This window comes from Gobio gobio (genome assembly GCF_949357685.1).
Source record: "Gobio gobio genome assembly, chromosome: 12".
In the NCBI taxonomy this organism is placed as follows: Eukaryota; Metazoa; Chordata; class Actinopteri; order Cypriniformes; family Gobionidae; genus Gobio; species Gobio gobio.
In genome coordinates, this window is record NC_137105.1 from 17,902,375 (window position 1) to 17,914,949 (window position 12,575).

Below are 12,575 nucleotides of genomic sequence, written 5' to 3' on the forward strand. Positions count from 1 at the left end.
CCCGTAACATCAGTACTGTACCTTTAAGCCACAAGATTGTACATTGGTACATTATATTTCTTCGTTTGTGTAGTTCTATCAAGATTATTTACAATCCTTAACACATTTTTTATACATGTGTTGAACTATGACTTGTCCTTTATTCCCCTATTTCATTTCGCTTTATGAGTTGACTGGCCCTTTAAGAAACGTCGCCTGTGTTTCCACTACTACACGACAACACAATACAGCAGCACAACACAAGCCTCTGCGGAGCGAAACAGTCCATCATCCACAGACTACTGCATAGCCGTTTTCAGTAACATTGTTCTGAATGTAACTATGTAGTTAATGACAGAAGAATCCGTTAGGACTGTATTATCACCGTTAGCATAGCTTTCTCTCAACATAAGCAAAGGGAGATTCTAGTAGTGGCTAACGGCTATCAGCTCCAACAACAGAGGTTAACCAAAATGTGCAAATAAAAGTGATGCTGCTTCACCGCGTATGACCAAAGGTACTATCGAGCGGTAACAGGACTGGTAGTAATCGACGTCAAGATGATGAAGAAAAAGAAGTTTAAGTTCAGAGTGGATTTTGAGCTTGACGAGCTGTCGTCGGTTCCGTTCGTGAACGGAGTTCTGTTCTGTAAAGTCCGCCTGCTCGACGGCGGATTCTCGGAGGAGTCATCGAGGTAAGGAGGCTGTGAAATGTGGAGGAATGAAGATGGGTATTATTGGGGGATACGTGATATTTGGCTGGTTTAATTCTGTATTGCTTTCGAATAAAGCATAACCAAAACATATACAGAATCAGAAATTAGTGCACATACAGTAGTACATGTTCAGTTGTGGGATAGAGGCTCTTATGTTTCCCTAATTGTTAACGTTAGTTGTTTAACGTTCGTGTGTAATGTGTATACTTGTACATTATTACTTATGTCAAGACTCAAGTCACTTTATGTTTTTGTATAGGCCGGATAATTTCAAAGCAAATTAAATGGTAACTTCTTAATATGTCATGTTAATGTAGGATTATTTTACATATGTCCATATTATAGGGTATTTACTCAAAAAAGGAATTCGTTAGATTTCAAATTAATTTTAGTCAACTTTAGGTGTCAAAAACGTTGCCCAAACTACTCAAATATCAGCATGCAAGTCGTATTTTCATATTCAAAGGAAGTTTAAACCTTAATAGCTTATGAATATTACACCATGCAGGACCTACATGACTTATTTTTTACTCAAAATGAAATGGCCCGGTGCTCTAGAAAGCTGACATGTAATTTTTGTAAATATTAGTTAGTAATAGTATGGCAGAGGGCATGGATTAAAACATAATCATTAAAAAAGTGGGCTGCTCTTGGATTTTGTGTGTATATGAAGATGTCACTGACATTGGCAGTTGAAAAATAATGCTGAAACCTGAGCTAAAAGTCACTTTAACTCACTGGCAAAATACATTTTTGTCAGAAGAACCAACAAAATTTGGTCTGCGTTTACTTGCTGTTTTTAATTTGTATTAATTGCAATATATTAACCACATCCTGTATGCTACTTGCACTATATTTTAAAGCAGGTCTTGTGCTGAGTCACTTCAGGCCACGCATTAAAATTGTATGTGTGTGTGTTTGATGTGTGAATGCGCTGCGCTCAGTGCGCTGTTCTCAGACCTGCACACAAGTTGACCTACATGATGGATGTTAATTCATCACAACTGAGGGGGTGGTTTTAAATGTAGAGCAGCAAAGAGAACGGTTTAGTGTTACAGATTATTTCTGAATGATACATGTCTTGTAAATGTGAGAGTCAAGTGCTGGACTCTCCAGTAATATGTAATGTTACATTTATTTAATGAAACCGAAACACTGGCTAATATAGTGTTGGATGATTCGCGCCTATATATACGGCCTGGTGGCCAATCTTCACTGATTTTACCTTCCATCAGTAAGAGCAGATTGTGATGGTTGAATTAGCAGAGCAATAGCACAGCTGTACATAAGATATTGCAATCCACACAACATAATGGGAGACATATCAGTTCATAAGAGGACAAATTGTTGGTGCGTGTCTTACTGGCTCATCTGTGCAAGTCTTTGTGGTGTATCGAGAGCTATAGTATCCAGGATAATGCCAGCATACCATCACGTAGGATGAACTACATTCAACTGGAGTAACTGTCGACGCAAGAGGAAGTGTCTGAAGAAATGTCCTGGTACTAACCCGGATTGTATCCAAAATCGTATCCAGAATTAAATCCACTTCTTGATCCTCCTATTTCCACCAAAATGTTTTGTCAGGAGCTTCACAGAGTCAATATTCATGGTTGGGCTGCTATAGCCAAAACTTCAGTCACTCGTACCAATGCCAATTGTTGGATTCATTGGTTCCAACAGTGCAAATCTTGGGCTGTGGACAATGTGAAACATGTATTGTTCTTGATGGGTCCACCTTAACTGTCTTTCCCACATCCGTGGGAGTTACGTTGTGGAGAAGCTCAAAGAGGCTTAACACCCGGGCTGTTGCATGCCCATGCATGGGGGTGGACCAGTGATGGTTTGGGTTACAATATCATGGCATTCCCTACTGTGATTGATGGGCGTCACTGCCAAGGACTGCCGAACCTTTCTAGAGGAACATGTGCACCTAATGGTTCAAACAGCCATGTTGAGCCATGTATCAGCACAATAATGTACCAATACACACAGCAAAACTTGTGACTGAATGGTTTAATGAACATGATAGTGAAGGCCTGCACAGTCACCAGATCTAAATATTTTTGAGCCCCTTTTGGGTATTTTGTTGGTGCAGGTCAGAAAATGTTTTCCTCCACCAGCATCACATAATGACCTGGCCACTGTTCTGGAAGACTCAAGAGGAATGGCTCAAAATCCCTCTGACCACTGTGCAGGACTTGATTCTGTGAGAGGAGGCCGTACACAATACAAATAAATTATTGTGGTCTAAAACCAGGTGTTTCATTGTCCAACCCCTGTACATTGTATATTCAAGGTATACATTTGATCAGTTCATGCATTCCCTGAGAATCAGACCCGTGATCTTGGTGTTGCTAGCACCATGTTCTACTGTTTGAGCTTTAGGAATATTGTCACTCATGTTTCTGTCCCGGTTTACTTCTTTATGAACAGACTGTTTTTTTTTTTTTTTTAATGGAACAGACTGATTTTTTTTTTAAAGGCCCTGTGGCATTGAACAGTTCTACATTAGCATCCAGGAGAAAGGAACATTTTATTGTTGATTAGTCAGGTTTGTGGTTTATTAATTTTGATTTATTTTAGTTAAAATGTATATTGCAACAAATTTTTGTACACAATGCGTTACATTTTTATATAGACTTAAATGTGCACTGATCAAGATGTGGAATGTCCAATTAAACAATAAATTGGATAAATAATTGTCAGATGAATTGGTCCATACAAAATCAGCTTTCCTCTCAGTTAAAACATCATCACAAACTCTTTGTCTGTGCTGCAACGATTGTCATTCACTCTCTTTTGGAGCTCCGCAGTACAAAAGCTTCCCATAGTTAAATATGAACGTGTCAGTCAGTGAAAGTGGGCTGTCAAACTTCACAATGACAAATTCTCCTCAAAGCAACTCTACCACAATACATAAGCAAGAAGTTTATTCATCCATACAAGAGCTAACACCGCAGCAGCTTAGATCTAGATTGGGCTACATCAGTGCTTCTCTTTTCAATTATGCAGTTTGCAGGGAGTGTCTGAGGTTTGTGAGTTTATCTCCCTCTAGCCTCGAGTTTGCCTCCATCCGCCTGTGGTGATCCTTTTGAAGAACTCTTGTTTCATTGCAGACATCCTGTGGGAGAACCTAAGGAAGAAGCATACAGAACCAAAGCACTCCTGCTCTCATTCGTTCAGCTGACTTTGCCATGGCAACGGCATATATTCTAAATACGGAAATCAGACCAGTGGCTTGTCATGGTTATGGTTCTGTATTACAATATTAGGCCTGTTGCACATTTTGGCATAATCAAGCCTATCTATGACATTTCACAGCTTGTTATTCCTGTGAGAGCAGTGATGCTAATGACTCTAGCACATGCATAATTGTGTCTAATGAACCAATGGAAAAAAGTACAGTACCATTGTTTTCCAGAAAGATAATGAGGTAGATATGGTAGATTGTTTTCATTTGGGTTAGTAATACATGCCATTAGCACCTTATGCTACCGGATTCATTATGTTCTTTGTGTTTTCACATCATTAGTGCTTTGTAGGGAAGGTTATAATGAGTCATTGTGATGCTGAATTGTTCCAGTAAGCTCTGTGCACCACCAATGATGTCTATTATATCAGAGAGTTAGGGGCTAAACATTATTCATTATGCTTTGGCTGGAAAGCAAAAGTCTAAGTTTGACCTGTGGTGCAGTTATTACAAAGATGGAGCATCCTGTATCGATCGGAGCTTTGGCCTTGGCGGGGTTGTATGTCTGATTTATGAGTCTGCAGGTTTTCTTTTATAGTCTCGCTGCCAGTAATTTGCCTATAATCATATTGGTTAGGAAAGGAGTCACATTACCTGACATTATCATGTCCTCCTTTTATTATCATTTTGCAGTGCCACCTTTTATGTTGGTGGGAAGAGGCAGCAATGCGGCACTTTGGACTGATAATGGAGCGCTAAGGAGTAATAACAGTTCAAATCAACATGAAATCGTAATGTAATATCATTTGATGGCATCTTGATTAGTATCCTGTTTCGCTTAAATATGTCTTATTACAGAGGAAAATGGCTTGCTAAATTCATTTTGCATTGATTTAACTTGTCAATGTTTTTTGTAATATGCATGTCAAGAGCTCAATTTATAAAGTGAAATGCAGGGTGTTGTTTACAGTGAGTCATGCAAAGATCTGTAGAGCCTTGGGGCTGTTTACACGACACCGTTTTCAACTAAAAACAGGAAACTTTTTATGCTGCATTTTGGGGGCCTGTAAACGCTAACTTTTTAAAAATGAGATTATCATCTCCATGTAAACAACAAAAATGGGAATTTGTGAAAATGGTGACATCATGTGAATGCGTATTACGTGTTCAGTCTATAGGCACGTAGTGTTTTGTTACAAAGTTGACATCGCCAACTACTGGCCTGGCATGCATAATACGGCGTTTTTAGTCGTTTTGGCAGAATGTTTTGAAAATGCTATCATCTGTACACGAAAAACGACAAGGAAAACTTTTCCTGCTTTTAGTACAGCCATCGTTGTCGTGTAAATGTACCTTTAGTCAAGAGGGTTTTCAGTGCTGGCTAAGTCTGAGGTCTCATGATCATTTTCCTCTGCCCATCTATTGCGAATAAAATGTGTGATATTTTGTGCATTAATGCCATTATGAATCAGCTGAACAGGCTACATGTGTTTCCTACATGTGTCATTGTGATGTAAGGAACTCTCCCTCTGTTTATTTCCTTAGAAACCACCCATGTTTAGTGGAAGGAAAATCATTTCTTGGTAACACTTTACAATAAGGTTTCATTAGTTAACATTAGTTAATGTATTAACTAACATGAACTTACAACGAATAACATTTGTTACAGTATTTATTCATCTTTGTTACTAAAAATACCGTCGTTCATTGTTTGTTCATGTTAGTTCACAGCATTAGCTTATGTTGACAAATAAATACAACTTTTTTATTTTAATGATGTATTAGTAAATGTTGTAATTAACATTAATTAAGTGTTCATTCTTAATTCATGTTAACTAAAGTAGTTATCTAATGTTAACTTAAGAAACCTTATTGTAAAGTGTTACCATTTCCAGTTGGAAGGATAAATATATTGACATTGTTTAGGGAAGTCATTGACCTCTGCTGCTATGGTGAGAGAATCCGAGTTGAGGGGTTAATCCAGCTGTGGTTTATTCTGGTTCATGGAATAGAGGCTGTTTTTTACCCAATGACTCACTCGGCACTAAGCGCAAGCCTCATGGTAGGGAATCTCCCCAGCTGGATGGGAGGTGTCCGATTATCAGTAATATAAAGTCAATATAAAGTCAGTTATATTGGCTGTGTTTCCCATAGATGTCATTGTGGACAGTCTATTACATTTTACGTTTACATTTAGTCATTTAGCAGACGCTTTTATCCAAAGCGACTTACAAATGAGAGCAAAAGAAGCAACAGTCTATATATGCTTTTAAGGAAAGATTTATTTATTAATATGGTACACTTTCCCTCAATACCACCGACATTTTAGTCATATGTGAAAATCTAGTTTTACAAGCTATGCTGCTTGACCGAAGCAATTCGTCAGGAACGTCCCTCTGGAGTGCCTATAAGAGCACGACCTTGCATTTAACATGCAATCTTTGAGTTAGCAGCCTTGTCCTGTGACTACAATTTTGACAAAACACTTCATTCTGAAATTCACATGCTTATAGTGTTGTGTTCACTCTCTTGCATGTGTATAATAGCATCACAATTTCCCTGCAGTTCATTTCATAGACTCAAATCTCTCCAAAAGCCCTCTGGGTCTCACTCATCTGCCATGTCTGCAAACATCTGTCTAATTAGGAATCAGAACACTCCTGCACAGGGAGGTCCATTTTCAGATGGGAAATTAATTAAACTTCTTGTTGTCAGTATGGCCTTCTGACTCCAGGCTCTAATTAATCACAGAATGTGAGTCAGACTATTAATGCAGTCAACTTGAAGTGAATATCAAAATCTCTCTATTGTATTGGGGCTGGATTATGTGACTCATTCAGTTGTGAAATAATTTCAAAATCTCCCAGAGGAGCAATGCTTCAGGAACTGTCCAGCCTGTTGGATTTTGCAAATGCAGATCAGATGGTGTGAGGGAGGGTTCACACTGATTTGGATGAGTGCATGTTTGTTTTAAAGCCTTGAGCCAAGGCTGTGTTCTGATGACACCTTGCATTAGCAACCCGATGTGTTTTTGCGTTTTACAGGGAGACGGTCCAGGCAAACTGTGTACGCTGGAGAAAAAGATTCTCCTTTCCCTGTAAAATGAGCGCTAATGCTGGAACCGGAGTCCTTGACCCCTGTGTGTGTCGAGTTTCAGTCAGAAAGGTACAGACACATTCCAGCACACTCTGTTGTTTGCAATAAACAGTTTGGAGTCGAAATACTAAGATTTATTTTTTTATGTAACAGGAACTAAAAGGTGGAAAGACTTACGCAAAGGTAATTTTTTTTTAATTAAACATACCAACACTATTCAATATATTTGGGTATCTGTGCAATGTGTGACATGCTGTAAGTCAGTGGTTCTCAAAGTGTGGTACGAGTACCACTAGTGGTACTCAGGCTGTCTCTAGTGGTACAAAGAGGAATCACTAAACAAATTAATGTTAAAAAGCATACATTTTAATGTAATCTTTATTTTAGTAAAGCTTTTGTTGTACATTTAATTACAGTACAGTTTTAATTTAACTGTACAACACATTTAAATTTAATCATTATTTAATTATTTTATTTACCTGTATGTAAGCACAGTGCAGTGTTAAAGTACAAATTGTTTATTTACAATGTTAAAGTGGCTGACAACAATACATATTCTAATTAGGAACAAACAGTTTTTGAACTGTGCAGAGCTGAAGCTGAATAGTTTGTTGTATTTTAATGTTGGTCATTATGGTGGTACTTGGAGAGCCAAATATTTTCTGAGGTGGTACTTGGTATAAAAAGTTTGAGAACCACTGCTGTAAGTCATCTAAAAAGACTTTTAAAAAGCATTTTCTTGTTGTTTTGTAATTATTATACATGTGGTTTTTATTGCATGATGTTAATTAAAAGGCTATATGAAATATTTTTATATATTAAAATAGTAGTCATACTGCAGGACCATTTAAATCAACTATTAAAAAAAGCTAAAATGTATGGAAGCGTGTTTCCGCCACAAAATAAACATTTTAAAAGATAATTGTAACTTTTTATCTCACAATTGTGTTTCCATCTCGCAATTCTTTTTTTCTCTGAATTGCGAGATATAAACGCGCAATAGTGAGTAGGGATGCACCGGTTGACCGGACAAAAATCGGAACCGGCCGGTTTTCGCTTCTAGCGTGCGATGGGCAACCGGACGGTTTTCTTTGTATTTTTCTATTTTGTATTTAAAATCATGATCGGTGCATCACTAATAGTGAGTTCTAAAGTGAGAATCGCGAGTTCTAAATTGAGAATCGCGAGTTCTAAAGTCAGAATTGCGAGTTCTAAAGTCAGAATTGCGAGTTCTAAAGTCAGAATAGTGAGTTACAAAGTCAGAATTGCGAGTTCTAAAGTCAGAATCGCAAGTTCTAAAGTCAGAATCACAAGTTCTAAAGTCAGAATCGCAAGTTCTAAAGTCAGAATCGTGAGTTCTAAAGTCAGAATCGTGAGTTCTAAAGTCAGAATCGTGAGTTCTAAAGTCAGAATCGTGAGTTCTAAAGTCAGAATCGTGAGTTCTAAAGTCAGAATTGCGAGTTCTAAAGTCAGAATTGCGAGTTATTATGTCAGAATTGTGAGATATAAAGTCGCAATTGCGAGTTTTAAAGTCAGAATCGCGAGTTATAAAGTCAGAATAGTGAGTTATAAAGTCAGAATAGTGAGTTCTAAAGTCAGAATTGTGAGTTCTAAAGTCAGAATCGCGAGTTCTAAAGTCAGAATCGTGAGTTCTAAAGTCAGAATAGTGAGTTCTAAAGTCAAATCGCGAGTTCTAAAGTCAGAATTGTGAGATATAAAGTCGCAATTGCGAGTTCTAAAGTCAGAATCGCGAGTTCTAAAGTCAGAATTGCGAGTTATTAAGTCAGGATTGTGAGATATAAAGTCGCAATTGCGAAGTTACAAAGTCTAAAATCAGAATAGTGAGTTCTAAACAGAATCGCGAGTTCTAAAGTCAGAATCTCGAGTTCTAAAATCAGAATAGTGAGTTCTAAACAGAATAGTGAGTTCTAAAGTCAGAATCGCGAGTTCTAAAGTCAGAACTAAAGTCAGAATCGTGAGTTCTAAAGTCAGAATCGTGAGTTCTAAAGTCAGAATTGCGAGTTCTAAAGTCAGAATTGCGAGTTCTAAAGTCAGAATCGTGAGTTCTAAAGTCAGAATTGCGAGTTATTAAGTCAGGATTGTGAGATATAAAGTCGCAATTGCGAAGTTACAAAGTCTAAAATCAGAATAGTGAGTTCTAAACAGAATAGTGAGTTCTAAAGTCAGAATCGCAAGTTCTAAAGTCAGAATTGCGAGTTCTAAAGTCAGAATTGCGAGTTCTAAAGTCAGAATTGCGAGTTATTAAGTCAGAATTGTGAGATATAAAGTCGCAATTTCGAGTTACAAAGTCTAAAATCAGAATAGTGAGTTCTAAACAGAATAGTGAGTTCTAAAGTCAGAATTGCGAGTTCTAAAGTCAGAAGCGCGAGTACTAAAGTCAGAATTGCAAGTTCTAAAGTCAGAATTGTGAGATATAAAGTCAGAATCGCAAGTTCTAAAGTCAGAATTGTGAGTTCTAAAGTCAGAATTGTGAGTTCTAAAGTCAGAATTGTGAGTTCTAAAGTCAGAATCGCGAGTTCTAAAGTCAGAATTGTGAGTTCTAAAGTCAGAATTGTGAGTTCTAAAGTCAGAATCGCGAGTTCTAAAGTCAGAATTGTGAGTTCTAAAGTCAGAATCGCGAGTTCTAAAGTCAGAATTGCGAGTTATAAAGTCAGAATTGCGTGATGTAAAGTCGCAATTGCGAGTTATAAAGTCAGAATTGTGGGATATAAAGTCAGAATTGTGAGATATAGAGAAGCGCGAGTACTAAAGTCAGAATTGCAAGTTCTAAAGTCAGAATTGTGAGATATAAAGTCAGAATCGCAAGTTCTAAAGTCAGAATTGTGAGTTCTAAAGTCAGAATCGCGAGTTCTAAAGTCAGAATTGTGAGTTCTAAAGTCAGAATTGTGAGTTCTAAAGTCAGAATTGCGAGTTATAAAGTCAGAATTGCGTGATGTAAAGTCGCAATTGCGAGTTATGAAGTCAGAATTGTGGGATATAAAGTCAGAATTGTGAGATATAAAGAAGCGCGAGTACTAAAGTCAGAATCGTGAGTTCTAAAGTCAGAATCGTGAGTTCTAAAGTCAGAATCGTGAGTTCTAAAGTCAGAATAGTGAGTTCTAAAGTCAGAATAGTGAGTTCTAAAGTCAAATTGCGAGTTACAAAGTCAGAATTGCGAGTTCTAAAGTCAGAATCGTGAGTTCTAAAGTCAGAATCGTTAGTTCTAAAGTCAGAATCGTGAGTTCTAAAGTCAGAATCGTGAGTTCTAAAGTCAGAATCTCGAGTTCTAAAATCAGAATAGTGAGTTCTAAACAGAATAGTGAGTTCTAAAGTCAGAATCGCGAGTTCTAAAGTCAGAATCTCGAGTTCTAAAATCAGAATAGTGAGTTCTAAACAGAATAGTGAGTTCTAAAGTCAGAATCGTGAGTTCTAAAGTCAGAATCGTTAGTTCTAAAGTCAGAATCGTGAGTTCTAAAGTCAGAATCGTGAGTTCTAAAGTCAGAATCTCGAGTTCTAAAATCAGAATAGTGAGTTCTAAACAGAATAGTGAGTTCTAAAGTCAGAATCGCGAGTTCTAAAGTCAGAATCTCGAGTTCTAAAATCAGAATAGTGAGTTCTAAACAGAATAGTGAGTTCTAAAGTCAGAATCGTGAGTTCTAAAGTCAGAATTGCGAGTTCTAAAGTCAGAATTGCGAGTTCTAAAGTCAGAATCGTGAGTTCTAAAGTCAGAATTTTGAGTTCTTAAGTCAGAATCGCGAGTTCTAAAGTCAGAATTGTGAGATATAAAGTCAGAATCGCGAGTTCTAAAGTCAGAATTGTGAGTTCTAAAGTCAGAATCACGAGTTCTAAAGTCAGAATTGTGAGTTCTAAAGTCCGAATTGCGAGTTCTAAAGTCAGAATCGTGATTTCTAAAGTCAGAAACGCGAGTTCTAAAGTCAGAATCGTGAGTTCTAAAGTCAGAATCGTGAGTTCTAAAGTCAGAATCGTGAGTTCTAAAGTCAGAATCGTGAGTTCTAAAGTCAGAATCGTGAGTTCTAAAGTCAGAATAGTGAGTTCTAAAGTCAAATTGCGAGTTACAAAGTCAGAATTGTGAGATATAAAGTCGCAATTGAGAGTTCTAAAGTCAGAATTGCGAGTTCTAAAGTCAGAATTGTGAGATATAAAGTCGCAATTGCGAGTTCTAAAGTCAGAATTGCGAGTTCTAAAGTCAGAATTGCGAGTTCTAAAGTCAGAATCGTGAGTTCTAAAGTCAGAATCGTGAGTTCTAAAGTCAGAATCGTTAGTTCTAAAGTCAGAATCGCGAGTTCTAAAGTCAGAATTGCGAGTTATAAAGTCAGAATTGTGGGATATAAAGTCAGAATTGTGAGATATAAAGAAGCGTGAGTACTAAAGTCAGAATTGCAAGTTCTAAATTCAGAATTGTGAGATATAAAGTCAGAATCGCAAGTTCTAAAGTCAGAATTGTGAGTTCTAAAGTCAGAATCGCGAGTTCTAAAGTCAGAATTGCGAGTTCTAAAGTCAGAATTGTGAGATATAAAGTCGCAATTGCGAGTTACAAAGTCAGAATCGTGAGTTCTAAAGTCAGAATCGTGAGTTCTAAAGTCAGAATTGCGAGTTCTAAAGTCAGAATTGCGAGTTCTAAAGTCAGAATTGCGAGTTCTAAAGTCAGAATCGTAAGTTCTAAAGTCAGAATCGCGAGTTCTAAAATAAAATTGCAAGTTTTAAAGTCAGAATTGCGAGTTATTAATTCAGAATTGTGAGATATAAAGTTGCAATTGCGAGTTACAAAGTCAGAATTGCGAGTTATTAAGTCAGAATCGCGAGTTCTAAAATCAGAATAGTGAGTTCTAAAGTCAGAATCACGAGTTCTAAAGTCAGAATTCCGAGTTCTAAAGTCAGAATCGCGAGTTCTAAAGTCAGAATCGCGAGTTCTAAAGTCAGAATCTCGAGTTCTAAAATCAGAATAGTGAGTTCTAAACAGAATAGTGAGTTCTAAACAGAATAGTGAGTTCTAAAGTCAGAATCGCGAGTTCTAAAGTCAGAATTGCGAGTTCTAAAGTCAGAATTGTGAGTTCTAAAGTCAGAATCGTGAGTTCTAAAGTCAGAATTGCGAGTTCTAAAGTCAGAATTGCGAGTTCTAAAGTCAGAATCGTGAGTTCTAAAGTCAGAATCGCGAGTTCTAAAGTCAGAATTGCGAGTTATAAAGTCAGAATTGCGTGATGTAAAGTCGCAATTGCGAGTTATAAAGTCAGAATTGTGGGATATAAAGTCAGAATTGTGAGATATAGAGAAGCGCGAGTACTAAAGTCAGAATTGCAAGTTCTAAAGTCAGAATTGTGAGATATAAAGTCAGAATCGCAAGTTCTAAAGTCAGAATTGTGAGTTCTAAAGTCAGAATCGCGAGTTCTAAAGTCAGAATTGTGAGTTCTAAAGTCAGAATTGTGAGTTCTAAAGTCAGAATTGCGAGTTATAAAGTCAGAATTGCGTGATGTAAAGTCGCAATTGCGAGTTATGAAGTCAGAATTGTGGGATATAAAGTCAGAATTGTGAGATATAAAGAAGCGCGAGTACTAAAGTCAGAATCGTGAGTTC

The 12,575-nt window shown here is 37.2% G+C and overlaps 1 protein-coding gene across 7 annotated transcripts in view; it reads left to right on the top strand.

Moving 5' to 3' along the window:
- Window positions 1-205: 205 nt before the first annotated feature.
- fam102bb (family with sequence similarity 102 member Bb) overlaps window positions 206-12,575 on the top strand; it is an 80,307-nt gene continuing 67,937 nt past the window's right edge. For 5 of the 7 annotated variants that reach the window (XR_013817587.1, XR_013817588.1, XM_079830477.1 and 2 more), the window contains exons 1-3: window positions 209-673; window positions 6,932-7,052; window positions 7,137-7,166. Coding sequence is in view for 4 of the 7 variants with exons in the window: in XM_079830477.1 (XP_079686603.1) it covers window positions 540-673; window positions 6,932-7,052; window positions 7,137-7,166 (285 nt within the window). In the remaining 3 variants the exon portion in view is untranslated. Of the gene's footprint in view, window positions 674-6,931; window positions 7,053-7,136; window positions 7,167-12,575 lie in introns of all 7 variants that reach the window. The other 2 variants (XR_013817586.1, XM_079830478.1) reach the window with 1 other exon arrangement.